General features: G+C 55.0%; 1 protein-coding gene across 1 annotated transcript in view; it reads left to right on the top strand.

Annotated features, from left to right (window-relative positions):
- The window catches only part of NKD1 (NKD inhibitor of WNT signaling pathway 1), an 82497-nt gene that overhangs the window by 47936 nt on the left and 17684 nt on the right, over positions 1–16877 (top strand). The window contains exon 4 of the mRNA XM_021705633.1: positions 8572–8638. Within this exon, the coding sequence (XP_021561308.1) occupies positions 8572–8638 (67 nt within the window). The remainder of the gene's footprint in view (positions 1–8571; positions 8639–16877) is intronic.

Raw genomic sequence — 16877 nt, forward strand, 5'->3', positions numbered from 1 at the left:
TGGGGAAGCGCCGAGTGCTGGCAGCCGGCTGGGGCGCTCCTGGGTCCGGCTTTGATCAGCTGTGGGGCATCCCTGAAGGCAGCGGGGGTGGGGGAGAAGATGGGAGGGCGGAGGGGGAAGGACGGGGGCCCCCCTACCCGCCCCACGAGAGCGGAGAGGGGACGGCTGCGTTACGGCCTGCTGACTGCTTGGTGGGTGTGCTGAGCGCCTTACCCACGCGATCTCATTTCTCCTTCCAAGTGCTCCTCCCAGGCACTGCTGTCATTCCCATGTTCAGGTGAAGAAACTGAGGCACGGACAGGGAAATCGTGTACGAGGTCACACAGTATCAGGCAGAGGAGCCAGGGCTCAGGTCGGACCCTCACGGGAGTCACTTGACTTCCCTAGGCCTGGGCTCCCTCCTGGCTACAGGGGGTGACAGCGACACCCCAGCTCACGGGGCTGTTCGGAGCATTGAGCTAGGCACCAATGTGCTGAACAGAGCACTTGGCCCACGTCAGCCACTTGCGAAAGAAATGCTGCTAATTATTATCACTGAGTCCTTTATGTTCGTGACCTCCGTTACTCCCACGCCCTGACAAGCCCATCGGATCCTGGTTTCCACTGTAGAAACTCCTTTGAACTTCCATCTAGTAGGAAAATTCCCATCACGCCAGCAGAGAAGCCCTAAAGCCCCATGTCCCGCCCAACCCTGGACAACCTGCCTTGTGTTGGTTCATGTTCTCCTGAGAGCGCTCAAGTCCCGCAGCCTGGAGATTAAGGCAGGCTCTGGGTAATGCCAAACTTTGCTGTTTTCTCTTGGCGTTAGCTATTTTTCTCTCCATGCCCAGGATTCCTATTCCCAAAGCACAAGCCCTGGAGGAGGGCCTGGGACCGGATGGGGCGAGTGTCCGCTGGGCCTGGCCGCTTACCTGGGGTCACCCTCCTTCCTCCCCCCACCCCTTCCCACCTGTCCGATTGCTCAGGGTGGGGGAGGGGGCAGAAGACTTCAGTTCTGGGCTCTTTAAACCGTATAGTTCCCAAAGCGTGATCCGCATTCTGTGGGGGGGATGAGGCTTGAGGTAAGTGGTGGACAGCTTGTATTTTAATGGTTCTGCATTTGTTTGATACAAAATATATTTTTGAGAACCCCAACGGTAACTAGGACATCACACCCACGATTTCACTGATCTTATTGGCAAGACTAGGTTTTAAAAAGAAAGAAAAAGGGAAAGAGAGCCAATCTAAAGAAAAATGTGAATTACTCGTGGAAGCCCAGGTGAGACCCAGTTCTGGGGGTAGCTGGGATGATGGTGTGTGGATGCTGGCAGCTTGCTGGTGTGACAACAGCCCAGGAAGTAGACTCTGCTGGCCCATTGCTGCCTCTGGCCGGCTGTGTCTCGGGGACTGGGCAAAGCCATCTTTGGGGCTTTTTTGCACCCTGTAGGGTGGAGGGCCTGAGGCTCAGAGAAAGGGAGTGTGGTGGCCCTGGAGTCAGACCCCAGGGTTGGAGGTCCTTCCTGCTAAGCGATGCCATCCCACTCCCTCCCCGTCATCCACCTTCCTGATAAGCATTCCCTCAAGTCCAGAAAGCCAGCTCAGGCTGGAGCCCCCGAGATGTGGGGGGCAGAGGCGGGGATGTGCCCACGGGAGCAGAGGGATTACATCTTGAGCAGATAAAAACAGTCGGGGAGAAAGCCAAGGAATTTTAATTACTGCTGCACATCTTTGGAGTCACGAAGGCCTGGTCCTCGCAGGCCAGACACGGAGGCCAGCTCTGCACACGGAAGCCCTCGGAGCCGCCGTGCCCTCTTCTGCTCAGCACCCCCACCCCTTCCAGCTGGGAGATACCTATGCAGGTGCCCAAGGCTTAGCGGGTGGTGACACCTTCCTCCTTCTGGCTTCCAAGCTTGGCTGGGATCTTGGGCTCTGGTTTTAAGGGACTGTGGCTTGGTTCTGAAGGGTCTGGGGGTGGGGGGTGGGTCAGAGCTTTCAGTTCCAAGTAGAAGCCCAACCTGAATTGCTGTAAGCGATGAAGGCAGGTGAGGGTGGATCTGGCCCCAAGGTTTATCCAACAGATATTTATTGTTTACTATACATCAGGCACTGTTCTAGAACAGCACAGACCCAGTTTCCTGTCCTCGGGGAGCTGACTTCTAGAAACGAGTTGACCTAAGGCCTTGAATGATTGCGCTGGCCTGGGTGCTGGCCTGGGTGTCTGTCCCTTTGTGAGCTCTCACCTGGGCTGCGCTGTCTCAGGCAGCTGGAGATGAGATTGGACACAGCCTTGGCACCAGAGAAGACCTCTTTCTTGCCAGCTCCTATGAGAAGGATCTGCAGGGAGGACTTCAATTTGCTTAGCTGGGGCAGGCAGAACCCGTGGCCCTCACTGGGGGCTCCATGGCCATGGGAGGCTGCGGTGTCCTCAGGGGAGTGTCTGAGGCCTCTGCCCCCCATGTCACTTGTTTGAGAAGAGCGGCCATTTCTTTCTGGCAGCAGCCGTGAGGTCTAGGTTCTGCTGACATCCGGGAGGAGTGAGTCCCCAGGGAGGAGGGAACCCCCAGCCCCTCCTGGCCTGTCACTGGATCCAGGGCCCCCAGGAGCCTCCCCACCCCCAGGCCTTTGTCAGTGGTTATCTTTCAGCCCTGGCTTGCACGTTGCACAGGTGGGGGTAAAATGGGTAATTCCCCGCATTTTTGACCTGCCATGCTCCTGGGCAGAGTGGCTCTCAGGGACAGAAGTAACAGAGGTCCACGGATTAAGGTGCACAGTGGAGATGGGGACATTGAGGCCCAGAAAGTGGATGGCCCCAGCTTTCTTCTCACTCTTGGTTCCTGCCGGGTCAGGGGGCTGGAGCCCCAGAAGGTCTCATCTCAAGGGGACCACGAGCATCATCCTGGCCCACTGCCCCCATACTAGAGACAAGGGCCCCAGGGCCTGGGTGGTTCTAAGCCAGCTCTGCCACTTTCTCTCCTTAAGTGACCTGGGGCCAGTCACACACTCTAATCCCTCTTATAAAGGGGGTTATTGTGTGGGGTTTTATTAAACTAGATTTCAGTGGCCCAAGTGATGCAGGAATGTACTAGAACGCTTCTGAGAACGTTGAGGTTTCTCGCCTCCCATCCCCCTCTCGTGCCTTCTCTCCCTGGCGGTAACCACGGGGATACCTGTACGTTGGGTGCCCTAAGGGTACGTGTGTGTCTGGTGTTTTCTTAGATGTACAAGTCGCACTCTACTTTGTGTGTCTCCCATGTAGCGTGGCGCTCCGCATGCCGGGATTTACGGATCTGCCTGTTTCTTCGGAACCACCGTGTGGCATTCACGGTGCGGATCCAGCACAGTTTCCTTTCTCGGGCATTTAGCGTGTTGTAGACTGTTGGTGAACTTGAGCAGGCCTCCCTGGTGCTCCCGTGAGAATGTTGTCCCAGGGTGGACATCACTGGATGTGAGGTTTTTGCAGAAGTAAAATGTGAGAATGTTCCGAGCGTGGGGCAGAAGTAGGGCGCTCTAAAAGGTGCAGAGAAGCTCATACTTAGTGTTTCCCACTACGTGTATTCTGTCTACGTTTTCTCACTGACTCTTGACATCTGAATCCCCAGGTTACAGAAGAGCAGAACGGGAGCCAGAGTGGTTCAGGAAGGCATCTGCTGTTACTCAGCTGCTGAGGCCGGGCAGGTGGGCGGGCGGGCGGGCGGGCGGGCGCCCTGATTCCCGGGTCCAGCCCAGTTCTGGGAATGGAGCATCCCTGCCCTGGACGGCCAGAGCCTGCTCTCGGCGAGGCCTGCCTACAGTGGTGCCGGACCCCCAGGCACGCCCGGCCGGCCTGCCTCTGCACAGCGTGCTGGGAAGACGGAGCTCGCCAGGAATTTCCTGGGGCAGCTCCAGGGCAGACTGCTCGGATCTAAGGGTTACAGGGTGGCTGGGTCGTGCCTCCCACCCCTCTCTTCCCCGGCATGTCCCAGTCCTGTGCATTCTTGGGATCTAGAAGTTGCGCCGTGTGCTCTGGGCACCAGGAGTTTGCTTTGAAAGCCCGTGGCACCAACATCTGTTAGCTCTTAGAGAACAGAAACATTGACAAAGAGCTGCTGGGCAGGCGGTGGGGGGAAGATATGAAGCTCAGGAGTAGGAGTCTCAAAGACAAAGAGGAAAAACCCTAACCGAACTCCAGCCCGCTCCCAAGCCCTGCTTTGATGTGGTTTCCCGTCCCTGGAGGCCTTATAAGGCCTTATGCCTGCAATTCTGGGCTCTGGGTTGGTGCTGACTGCACACTCAGTGCCTGAAGGAGATGGTCTTTCTTCCTGGGGCCCAGCGTGGGGCAGAGTAGCAGCAGTGCTGGGGCGTGGGAGGGAGGGAAGGAGGGAGGGAGGCCTGGGCCCTGTGGCCTGAGAGGCTACCGAGCCTGGCCACTAGGCAGGGGGTAGCCTGGCATCAGGCTGGGTGCAGCAGGAGGTCCGGGGATCCAGGAAGGCCTTTGATAACAACTTAGAGCCTAGTCTGATGCCAACTGTCCTGGAGGCCAGAGGAGAGGGGGCTGGGGACCAGGGGCTGGAGTGATGGCTGAATAAAGGAGCAGTGAAGGGAAGTCACTCATACCAAGCCCCATACTTGGGCTTCCTACACGGCAGTGGGGAAGGGTGTGGGCTCTGGAGCCAGGCGCCTGCCTTCCAGCCCGGCTCTGACACTTACTAGCTGTGTGACCTTAGGCAAGTCGCTAACCTCTCTGTGCCTCAGTTTGCTCATCTGTGAAGTGGGGTTAATAGTGGTATGACCTCAAAGGATTGCCATGAGGATTAAATGCAAAGCATTAAAAACAGTGTGCCGGGTAGGAGAGTGTTTCTCAGTGTCTTTGAGGGCGCCTTGGGGCTGGTGAGTCTTTGAGATTCTCTGAGCAATGTTCTGGTAGCTATTTGACCATCAGAGTAGAAGAAGCGATAAACAATAACTATTGGTCTATGGAGCCCCAGTCGTGGTATCAGGTGTCATGTTAAGCACTTTCCATGCAATGACTGACTTAATCCTCACACCCACCCGGAGACGTCACGAGCACTATCGTCCCTGTGTACAAATGGGAGGCTGAGAATGTTCCTTCGCCCACATGGTGCAGCTGGTATGAAGCAGAGCTGGGATTTGAACCGAGGTCTGACCAATTCCAGTTCCATGCCCTGCACCTTCCACAGTGGGGCTCTGTGTGGCAGGATGGTCCCGAGGGCCTGGCCCCACACCTTGTCTGCAGGTCTCCCGGCCAGGGCTCTGCTGAGTCCCCAACCTTAGTGGAGAGGAGCTCTGGGCGCTTTGAGTCCTGTAGCACAAACAGGAGGCCTTGGCCACCACCCTCGGAGCTGGTGGCAGGGCTGTTCTCTTTGCACATCTTTAAATGTGATCCCTGGTCCCTGGCAAGTGACTTACCAGGGCTCTTGGCTGCCTCTGTCCCATGCCCACAGGAACCCTGACTCCACTGTACTAGCTCGGGCCAGGCTTCTGGGAGAACTGGCTCAAAACTTGGCTCTGCTGAGGATCCAGAACCTGTCACCTGGCCTCGTGGAGCCTCCTCCTCATTTAAATACAGGGCTTTTGGGAACCCCATTCCCTGGAGGTTCTTGTGAGGATTCCCTCAGTCCCATTATCTCCTGTCTCCTATGTCCCTCGAGGACTGACGGCACTTCCTTCGTAGGAAAAAAAAAGGGTAACAATTATAACTCTCACTTTATGAATTGCAGATCATTTTTATGAGCGTTTATTCCTGGAGAGATGGAAAGTGCAGGGCAATGGTGAAGACTGAGGGAGATAATAAATATCCTTACAAGGTGTCTCGCGTGGTGCCTGGCCCTGAGGAGATGCCCAGTAAGGTCAGCTGTCCTGTCATTGCGCCCATTTTACAGAGAGATAGACTGAGGTTCCAAGAAAGCAGTGGCTGGCCCCACGTCCAAAGGCGAGGGGAGGCCATGGAGCCAGGATGTGATCCGCATTGCTGCTGGCTTAGTGATTCAAAGCTTGAGGACCACGGACAGTGCACTCCCTGGGCTTCTGGCTTAGCAGATGAAATGAATTTTTTTTTTTTAAGATTTATTTATTTGAGAGAGAAAGAGCGAGCAAGTGGGGGCAGGGGCAGAAGGAGAGGGAGAATCTCAAGCAGACTCCCCGCTGAGCACAGAGCCCTATGCCGGGGCTCGATCTCACAACCCATGAGATCACGACCTGAGCCGAAACCAAGAGTTGGACACTCATCCGACTGCACCACCCGGGCGCCCCGGATGAAATGGATTTTTGCCGGCATCAAGCACCTGTGCCTCACAGTGAGTCCGCGGACCCTGGTGCTGGGGAGCTTTTACGGTTCTACAGAGCAGTGTAGGGTTTAGCACGAAGAGGCGGACCCCGGAACTTGCCAGAACTCTGCTTTCATATGCAGAGGCATGCCTTTACTGTGTCAGGAAGCTTGGTCCTCCCCGCAGACAGTTCTCAGAGTGCGTGATGCACACCGCGGGGCATCATTACTTGGGGTTCCAGACGGCTGCTTTGTTGTGGGAGACCTTGGCAGTCTCTAAACTCCTCCAAGTGTGCCGGCAAGAAGACGTGAGCGCTCGCAGGGGTGTGCCTGGCAGGTCCTGGTCGCCTCGCTGGGAGCGGCCAGGGTGGCGGGCCGAGGTCAGCGCTGAGCCCCCGCTTTCCAGAAGACCTCAGCACGAGCCCCTTGAAGCCGGTCGCCAGCTCCTGGGAGTGCTGCCTGCCAGCCTGTCTGGGGGAGGCAGCATCTGTCTTCCTCTGGCATGAAAGATGGCTCTAATTGGCTGCCGGAGTGTCCCAGCCACCTAATGATGCCGCCTGAGCTCGTGCTGTCCCTGTCACCGGCTCCCAGCTTCCCTGTCAACTCCGGCGCTGTTAACACAAACAGCCAGTTTACAAGCCCAGGAAGTGTTCGGTGATTATGATAATTGGCGGAGGAGGTGGAGGGAGAAGCCACCCCGACTCCAGGAATCAAGGAGCCTGGTTTTGAAGTCAGTGGGACACCAGGAGTCTGAATGACCACATTTTCACAACCTGCAGGGGAAAGAGTGTGATGCCCCAGGACGATTTGGAAGAAGAGGGAGAATGGAGAACACCAGGCCTGATCCATAAAATGTTAGCTGTTGATCCTTTCAAAACAAAACAAACAGAACAAAACAAAACAAAACTAGAGACTTATCTCCAGCTGTGTCCAGCTGATAAGATCAGCTCTACCAAGCGTGATTTTGGTTTTGTTAATCAAAACAAGCACTGTGTTTCTGTTAAGTATCTGAAGTGGGGGATTTTTTTCCCCCTTCTAATTTTTCAAGGAGAGGGTGCATTCTCTTTTTCTTTCTCTTTGCACTTTTTTTTCCCCCCAAAAAGAGAAGTTGGTGACAGCTGCTGAGTTTGGGCTTTTTTATTGCTTGTCATTTTGTGGTTCGAGAAGCGCTGCCAGAGCATTGTTGTGGCATCAAAAGAGATAAGGCGGTGTAACCCTCCCAACTTTGTCTCTTCCCCAGAAGAGGAGCATTTCCCAAAGTGGGTTCCTTGGAACTCAGATCCCATGGGATGCTTTTGAGACACGAAACTCCACGGTCTCAGTAGGTTTGAGGAATGCAGCATGAGTTACCACTTGGATATTCATGGTGTCCGTTACCATAGTAAATTCTTCAGTAAGGGATCTTCTCTGACTTGAAAACAATCTTTTTGGATCACAGAACTCTTACTGGCAGAACACCAATAATGCGGAAGGCGGTCTGACAAGTGCTGGTCTTGCTTCTTCCATATCTAGGGTCACCCTGCTGGGTTAGGGTGAGATAAGTAGTACCTTTGTCGACCTTCCAGAAACTTCCCAGCCTGTGGGCTAACCAAACTCCCCTTGCCAACCTGACAACACCCGAGTGGCAGCGTGACCAGGCTGGTTGGGAGCAACTCTGCTACCGGGCATCCTGAACTCACACGTGGGGCACCGGGCAAGGCAGTGCAAGGGTCAGGCTAGTTTCTGGAATGTGTGTGCACTGGGGAGAGGCGGCAGGCATGTCTGAAGATCAGCCAGGAGGCAGAGCATGCAGGCTGCTGAATGTGATGCTGAAGAGTTGGGGGGTTATGTTAGGGGCTGTAGAGACCCACTCTTGTGCACACCAGGCCCTCTTTGCAAACCCATGGAGACAGCCCGCCTGGAATCCTCTGCTGGAGGAAGGATTCACACTGAGATCCCTTCCTGGGGCCCACAGAGGAGGCTTGTTGGTCCTGAGTCCATCAAAGTTGACTCCGAGGGATAGATGAGGGACGTTTCCCCATCTTGTCTCTGTCTTTTTCCAGGGCAGAGGGTGGAACTTCCTTTCTGAGGGAGAAGCGTGCAGTATTTTATAGTGAGCTGTAGGCTAAGAAAAAGGTACTTCCTAAAAAGCATGGGGACAATTCACTTTTCAAGAGAGAGGATCCACCTCAGTTGACCTAATTTCCCATCAGAAGAATCAGAGCAGGATCCCTGCTTCCCTGTGACCAGCCAGGCACACGTTCATGATGCCACCTTTACCGTCCCAATATTGGTTTCCTCCTTGACTCTGTCGGATACTTACTTAACGTCCCTGCTTTGTCTTCCTCTAGGATCTCGTGGGTGAAGTTTTCAGAGAAACGCTCAGTGAGGAGGAAGAGGAAGACTTTCGGCTAGAAGGTACTGGAATCCATTGGTCTCTTCCTAGGGTGCAGTGAGATGGGGAAGGGGCCATCTGGCCCACCACGTGCCCTAGGTACGCTCCAGAAAATCTGCAGACCAGGCAGAGGACAAGACCCTGACTGCCGGTGGGGGTGGTAGGGTGAGAAGAAAGAAGGGAGTGAGGGTAGCCCTTCATGGGTCCAAGCCCAGAGTGGAGCCAGGCTCCTGAGGCTCACATCCTGGCCCTGCTCTGTATTGGCCAGGGAACCTGGGACAGGTTGTTTTAGCTCAGCTTTCCCGTTTGGTGGGGGGTGACCATACATAAAGTAGCTGTTGTATTTCCCCGTTTCTCAGTTCACATCACTCACTTGGAGCACAAACAAGCACACATACAAACAGCCCCCCACCAGGCCCTCCCCTCTCATGTCTGTAGCTCTCTCTCCTGCCTTTGTTCAAGGGGAGGCACCGTGTAGAAGGATGAGGATCTTGGAGCAGAGGGCCGGCCGGCCACTGGTGCCCTCACTTGACTTCGGGCAAGGCACGCCACCTTTCTAGAGGAGCCTTAGTTTCCACACTTACAGAGTGGGAATGAGAGCCGTCTCCCTGCTTGACTCCCTGCATTGGGTACGGAGCACAGATGGCCCTGGAAAGCATTTGCTACGTGGGATAGCATTTCCATTTTATACTCAAGAGAAGAGAATCACTGAACTGGGGAAGCCTTAGGTTAGTAGGGGCCTTGCTGTGGAGGTGAGGGCAGGCAGCTCGCAGGAGAGCCAGGGGGCCCAGGGGCTTGGGGGGGCGGGGATCTAGGCCTTGGTGCCCTGTAGGGCCTTGAGAGGAGCAGATAGTGCCAAGAGTTTCTCGAGGGGAGCCTGGGCCAGACCTGAGGGCTGTGGCCACATGCAACCTGAGAGCTGTCAGCCCCAGGCCATTTGTCCTTGAAGAGGCTCCCCAGGTGGCTTGTGTGCACATTACACTTTGAGAAGCGCTGTTTTAAGAGATTCACTCAGTTGCCTAGGAGATGGTGGCCTGCCGGGACCCAGGTATCTATCAAACTTTGTTCAAATATGAGCAGGTCCTGAATCAAGGGCTGGGGGGAGTCCCATGGATGGAAGGCTTTGTGCAGCCTACAGAGCTGGTAACTGCACTCAGAGGCTCTGCAGCCTTGATTTTGTCATTCCCCTGGGCTCCCCCAAGCCTCAACTATTGTCTTTGGCTCCATGGAGAGATGCCAAGAGTTGGTGCCTTGACATCTGGGGAGTCAGGTAAAGGTGGGCAGGATGAAAGCCCTGGGGATTGGAGTGACCCCAGACACTGATTCCATGGGCTGCGGCTCTCATTCTGGTTATGTATTCATTTCTCCCTCATTCGCATGGTGACTCAGTAGCAAGTTCATTCTCTTGTTCATCCATCCCTCCACCTACTCCATCCATCACCCATTCGCTACCCATCCAACCAGCCACCAGTCCACTCGTCTGTCTGTCCCTTCAATCACTTATCCCTCACTCTTCACTGTCCCACCACCCACCCACCCACTGGCCATGTCCCACGCATCCGTCCATCCGTGGTTTGCCCTACTCTCCTGTCCCCCGTCCACCAGCCTGGCCACTCTGAGTTATCACGCAGCCATCCATACTCCCTTCTCTGCCTGTGTGTTCATCCCCCGTCATTCATCCCTTCATCCATGGACCCATCCTCCAGTCATCGTCTGTCTGCCTATCCATCATGTATTGAGCCCCTCCTTACTGCCCCATAGGAGGCACTTCTCTGTCCGTCGAGGCTCAGTTTACAACCATGTAATTGATTTCAAATGGGATGTCGTTCCCTGCAAACAGACACGAAATGGCCTACCCATGGAATCCACTTCCCTCTGGAGGGGAGGGTTACTTTGTTCACTGTCTACATTCAGTGCGTGAGTTCCATTGGAATGATGTAGAAGGAATGCTGGCCGAGGAGCACCTAGACCGGGGTCCCCTCCCGGCCCTGGTAGCAGCCCACTGTGGATCGCGGCCAGGTCCCCCCCAGCTCTAGGCCCCCTTGCCCTCTGTCACATGATGAGTGGGGACATGAAGCTGGACTCTGTGGGTACGCAAAGGCCGTGGGCTCCTTGCAGGGAGAAGGAAGCCCTGCGGCAGGGGGGAGGGCAGCACTTACAAACATTGGCTGATGGATGGGGGATGAAGATGAGGCGCCCGAGGGTCCCGGCTCCTGATGGGGAAAGGGTGTCGGGTTGGCGGCACTTGGTCTGACCCCATGGCCCCCCAGCTGCACGCCAGGCTCAAAGGGCAGCCCAGGCACCTTGCTAGTCCCTGGTGATGTCCGGGCACATTGGTGCCACCACTCATGAGGGAGGGGGTTAGGAGCCATTCTCCTACCTCAGTTTCCCACCTATGGGTCAAACTAAGTTGTTGGTGGTCCAGCTTTTTGGCCTCTTTCTTCAAACAAAAGTTTACACAGAGGCAGAGAACATAAACCAGATCAGATTGCAGAGAGACTCAGTACGCCATGGCCAGTATGTTTTATGTAAAAAGGGGCACGAGAGAACGCTCTGTATTTCCTACGTGTGTGAGTAGAGACCACGTGCGTAGCTGGAGGGCTCGACAGACAAAGATAGGAGGCTCCTCTTGGACCTGGGAAGAGGATACTAAAACCGGAAAGAGCTCACAAAGAGAGGGCTGTAGTATTAACGGGGACGAATGTTTGAACTTTCCCAAGAAGAACGAATTGAAAGACTCAAAGCAGAATTAAAAAGTGAAAACGGTGAGTGGGTGAGGCTGCTCTGGTTTGCGCCTGGGCCGGCCTGCGTGGCTCTGACACTGGTGGGAGGGATGCTGGACCCATGACCGTCTGTGGTTCCACGGTCACCCATGGTCCCAGCCACGGCCACGGAGAAGCATCCACCTGGCCCGGGGCGGGGGCTGCAGCATCCCTCTGTGCTACCCGCCCGAATCCTGAATCTCTTCTTTGTCTTCCTGTTGGCCAAGTTCATTGCCTCTTGGCGGGCTGGAGGGCTGTTTAAGGGAGAAAAAAGGCCATCTGAGGCGTGAAGATAAAAAGAAGTCTTTTAGCCATCCCAGGAGAGGACAGCTTTAGCTCCTGCGTTGTTATGTAAAGCCGGCCCTAATCCAGCATCTTAACCGCCTTAACTGGCCAGCTGGGAGCTCGCGGAGGGCAGATTAAGTCTGGGCTTGGTGCGAAGGCTGCCGAGCTCCTTTTGAACTGTGGAGAGAACAAAGTAAACATCAAAAGTCCCAAGCTCTGAGAGCTGGTTGGGCGTGGCAGGGGCGGGACTCTCGGGGCTGGCTTTCCAGGGGAGAAGGGGAGAGGGACCCTCCCTCCGCTGACCCAGCAGGGGTCTGAGCACAGGGGAGGGCCCAGCCCACCCTTCACTCCGGTCCCCACCTGGCTTCCCCATCTCGTCGGTTGGGCCACACGACAGGTGGGTGGCAGCCTGTGGCTTGTGGCCTGAGGTGCAAATTGGAGCCACACCTGTTTGGCAGACCTACCGTACCCTGAGTGGCCCCCCGGAAGTACTGGCCTGGGGGCGTGCTCCCCACTCGGTGCAGCTTCTGCTCTGGGCCCTTGGGAAGGGAAAGACCTGTGCGTGGTCACAAGCCCCTTCTCTCTGGGTCCCCTCTCTCCCTGCCACTCAGGGATGTCCCCACCCCTCCCAGGGGGCTTGACTTCCAGTCTCTGGCCACAGACCCCCAACACCGTGTCTGTTTCCTGTCCTCCGACCTCCACTTGGGGCTGGAAGCAGGCACATTGCCGTCTGCCTGGCATCTCTGGAAAACTGATTCGATAGACCTCCCGTAAAGGAACTGTCAGAGGGCTTGAAGTCAGGCGGCCCCACCCCTTGGGGGCCCAGGCCTTCCATCCAGGCCCCCAGGGCTGCTGCGGGGCAGGCCTCTCTCCCCCCAGCTGGGCCTCCGGGGGTCCCCACTTCCCTGGTCCCAGGGTGGATGTGTTAGAGTAGTTGGACCTGCCAAGCAGGGCAGTGGTGTTGGGCCTGAGGCTCTGGGGGTCTGAGTAGCCCCACTGTGAGCTCAGGACCCGTCTGACTCTGCAAGGGCCCCGAAATTTGTCTCACCACCACCGCCTCCGAATCCGTGAGAGGCACCTTCCTACCTTTATTCGGGCTTTTTTTGGGAATTTGCAAGTCAGACCCCGGAGCCAGCCTGGCTTTAACCACCAGTCTCTGGGTGACCTTGGGTGAATCGTTTCACGACTCTGTTTTTCATTTGCCTTTTTGGGGGTAATCAGAGCCCTTCTGCAGGGTTCCTGTGAAGACAGTGAGGTCGTTTATGCAAGTGCAGAGAACAGCCCTGGTACGCGGAGTAAGTGCCCAGCCTATGTGAGCTGGGAGGAGTCTTACTGTTTCATGCGTCCCTTCTTGAAGAGGAGCCAACTGGTGTTTATAATTATTTACTAGTCCAGATCAAAGAAGACCTATTTTCAAAGCTTCTTTAATCCTATTAGAACCTCTCCTTCTCCTCCCAGTGCATGACATAGAGTCTGGCATGCTATACGTGCTCAATAAATACTCACTGGAAGAATGAAGTCAACAGCATGAAGTCATTGAAGTCAGGCAGTCCCCTCCCTCGGGCCACCCAGGCAGGTCCCATGTACCACCCCCACCCCCACCCCCCACCCCGCGGCCCCGGTCAGTTTGTCCCGGCCCCCAGGTGTGGCATATCGACCACTCACAGACCCGAGGAGCCCTCAGGAGGCCGTTCATCCACTTCATTTGTAGTTGGAAAACCGAGGCCCAGAGAGGAGCACACTGAGAACCGAACTCGGGTCTCTAACGCCTCCTCATTCGGGGAGTCTTTACTGAGCACCTGCTGGCAGGGTGTCACACGCAGGACGTGGGAAGGACCACGCAAGTTTCTGGTAGTGGTGCTCTGCCAGGAGGTAAAACCCAGTGGAGGGTAGAGGGTAGCAAGGCCTCTCTGAGGAGGTGACGTGTCAGCGGAGATGCAGGTGCCGGGAAGGAGCCAGCCGTGGAGGATGTGAAGGGAGAGCAGCCAGGAGGAGCAAGCAAGCAGAACCCCAAGCGGGAAGGAACTTGGGGTTTAGGGAAGCACAAAAAGGGGACCTGTGGGCCCGTCAGCAAGGGTGGGACCACACGCTTGCTTTTACGCTGCTTTTGAAGAGAAAGCGTTGGAAAATTGTAGGCAGGTGAGTGCCAGCTTCTGACTTCCATTTTAACAAAGTACTTGTGGCTTCTTGGAAGGATGGGCCCTGCGGGGGAAGGAGGAAGGAGGCCATGACAATGGGACATGATTCCAGTAGTGCTGGCGAGGGTGAGGGTGTCGGCCTAGCGTGGAGGCCATGGGGCTGGAGAGCAGTGGGTGGGCCTGGGGGTAGGCGTGGGAGACGGGAGGTGGGGTGAGGGGGTGGATGAGGGAAAGAAAGGGATCCTGGGCACCCCCCACACCGGCTTAAGGACCAAAGGCAAGGCTGGGGCCACTTCTGAGGTGGAGGTTTGGGCAGGTGACAGTGAAGGCTATCTGTTGGGGGCATGTCAGGTGGCAGATGGCTGTTGGACATCCAAGTAGAGATGCCAAGTAGACAGACAGTTGGACACTGAGTCTGGAGGTCAGGGAGCAGCTGGGGGGTGGGGAGACAGTGAGAGGGAAAGGGGGGGAAGGACTTCTAAGGACGTCTCCACAGACGGCCCTGCACGTCTCCCCGGCAAAGGCCGGTCAATCACTGGGGCTGGCCGGTGGTTCCCTGGAAGTCTGAGAGGAGGAGGAGATGACTGGGGAGCAGCGGGGACCCCCCGACGGAGGGCAGGCGGGCCACACCCTGCCGGCTGCGCGCTCTCAGTTCAGAGCCCGTCCTCCTGTGAGTGTCAGCGGGGCCCGACTCCGCTCGGCGGCAGGCCCCCCAGCAGCCCGGGTGACGGCAACCACTCTGGAGTCTGTTCTTCATAAAAGCTCAGCTGGAACGGTGGAAATTCTGACTTGTGTCACATACCGAGCAGGCTTCAGTAGTTTCAAGTAGCTCGGGGTTAGATTTTAAAAGTTGAATTGCATCACATGTTTTAACTTGAGCAGGGATGGAGGGAGAGTGGAAGGGACATGGTATTTTTAGCCCCCAAAAAGCTTTTTTCTCTTTCCTGCTCCCTCTCTGCCGGCATCCCCCCCTCCTCCCGTCGCCCCCTGAACAGATGTTTCGTTTCAACCGATTCAAACCTCAAAGCAGAGTGGCCATCAACCTTGTGCTCTGATGAGGTAAAAGGCTGGAATGCTATTTGTTGGGAAGGTTTCTTTCTTTCTTTCTTTCCTTCCTTCTTTTCTTTTTTTTCTTTCCTTTCCTTTCCTTTCCTTTCCTTTCCTTTCCTTTCCTTTCCTTTCCTTTCCTTTCCTTTCCTTTCCTTTCCTTTCTCTTTTTTTCTTTCCTTTTTCTCCTCAGTCACCACTGGGCCTTAAATAAAATCTCCCTACAGTAAAATGCAGCCTGGGGAGGCAAGATTGTGGAGGAAAAAAACCCCAGGCTGGCATGTCTGGTCTCAGGAAGGGGTAGACACCCACTGGCGGAAAGGCCAGAAACTACCTTGGAGAATCCCGCCGCATTAGGTCAATTCCTCTTTGGGTGGTGGTGGCTTTTGTCCTGATAAGCAGGGGCTTAGAGTTAAGTCAGGATTCTTTGGGTTCTTTTGACACTCAACCCAAATGCGACGAAGCTTTGGCTGATGATCTTGAAAAATCCTAGGGTGGATCCTGCCTAAAAAGGGCCAGCTGGATCCTGGAGCTCAAAACATGTCATCCACACACACATCCACTCCCTCCCTCCCTCTCTCTCTCTCTCTCTCTCTCCCTCCCTTGGTCACCTCTCCCTCTGCCCCTGTGTTGGTCTCTCCCGCTAAGGTGGCAAAGGGTAGCTACCCAGCTCTGGGCACTCCCATCCTATGAGCTCAGCCACCTCAGGTGAAAGAGAGCCCCCAAGTCTCAATTCTTCTTGCAAAAGTTTGGTTCTCACCAGGTGGATCTAGGTTGTGTGGCACCTGAAGTTTATCCCAGTTTGGGAGCCATCTTCAAAAAAAAGAATACATGATTCTTTTATTTATTTTTTACACGATTCTTTTATAACTTTGAACCAGGTGATAGATCTATCCCACTAAACCTAAAGAAATATATCTCCAACTCAACCTTCCCTTAGCTCAATTCCAGAAATGCCTGTGTTCACTCCGACACCGCGTGACACATTAGGATGTTTGGGAATCAGAATGGAAAGAGACAGTGGTCGTAACCAACTGAGGTTAAAATACCTAGTTTTGAAAGTATCAGAAAACCAAACGACCATGTGAACACATTGCCAGGGCCCGTGTAAGGGAGGGGCCCACAGGCTCAGCTTCACTGGCTTTCAGGATGCACCCTCCCTTGGTACTGACCTAGGAGCAGCCCCAGTGGCCGTCAGGATGAAATTCATTGTGTCGACTAGGTGCTGGGTGCATCCCCAAAGCCGGAGTCAGATCAGCCCTCCATAAATCCATGTGGATTGAGATGGGAGAGGGGTGGCCCACCAGAGGAAACCCAGATGCTATTCTCAGAAGGAGGACGATGGTTGCAGGACACGCAAGAGCAGGTGTCTACTACTGGGTGATGGAATGGAGAGACCAGAGGCTGGGGAGTCAGGAAACAGGGATTTTCGTTCTTTTGTTTCTACACTTTGGGTTCAAATCCCGCTTGTGCTACTTACCGTTGTCTCGTTTTGATGATGATGATGATGACAGTGCTGATATGCCTAGACGTGGGGTGACAGACACTGTGCTGTATGTTGGGGCTACTTTAGGAAGATCGAATTAACAGAATAATGATAATAGTGGAGTAAGACGGACTCACCGAGCAGGGAGCCCTAACCTAGGCCCTGGGAGCGTGCAGGCACGTTCTCAGAGGTTGGAGGGCTGAGGACCTGAAGGATGAGCAGGAACTGGTGAGCCAGGACGAGTGTTCTTGGCAGGGATAACAGTGTGAGAGCACGGCTGGGTTACAAATTAAAAAGCAGTTCATGGGAGAGACAGGGCCAAGAGACAGCAGCGGGAAGATCACTTTCAGCAGGGAACTACATGGCTAAATCCATTTTGCTAAGATTCTTAAGATTAGTTTCCTCTTTGGTTCGATGCAAACAGGAACCTACCCCGCCTGGTGTTCTTAACAGGCCCTAATGGAATACTGCACGTACCCACTAACCTCACCAGCCCGCTGCCGTGGTCGTTGAATGAACAGATTTGCGCGCCTCCCGGACCCTC

This window comes from Neomonachus schauinslandi, chromosome 16, assembly GCF_002201575.2.
Source record: "Neomonachus schauinslandi chromosome 16, ASM220157v2, whole genome shotgun sequence".
In the NCBI taxonomy this organism is placed as follows: domain Eukaryota; kingdom Metazoa; phylum Chordata; class Mammalia; order Carnivora; family Phocidae; genus Neomonachus; species Neomonachus schauinslandi.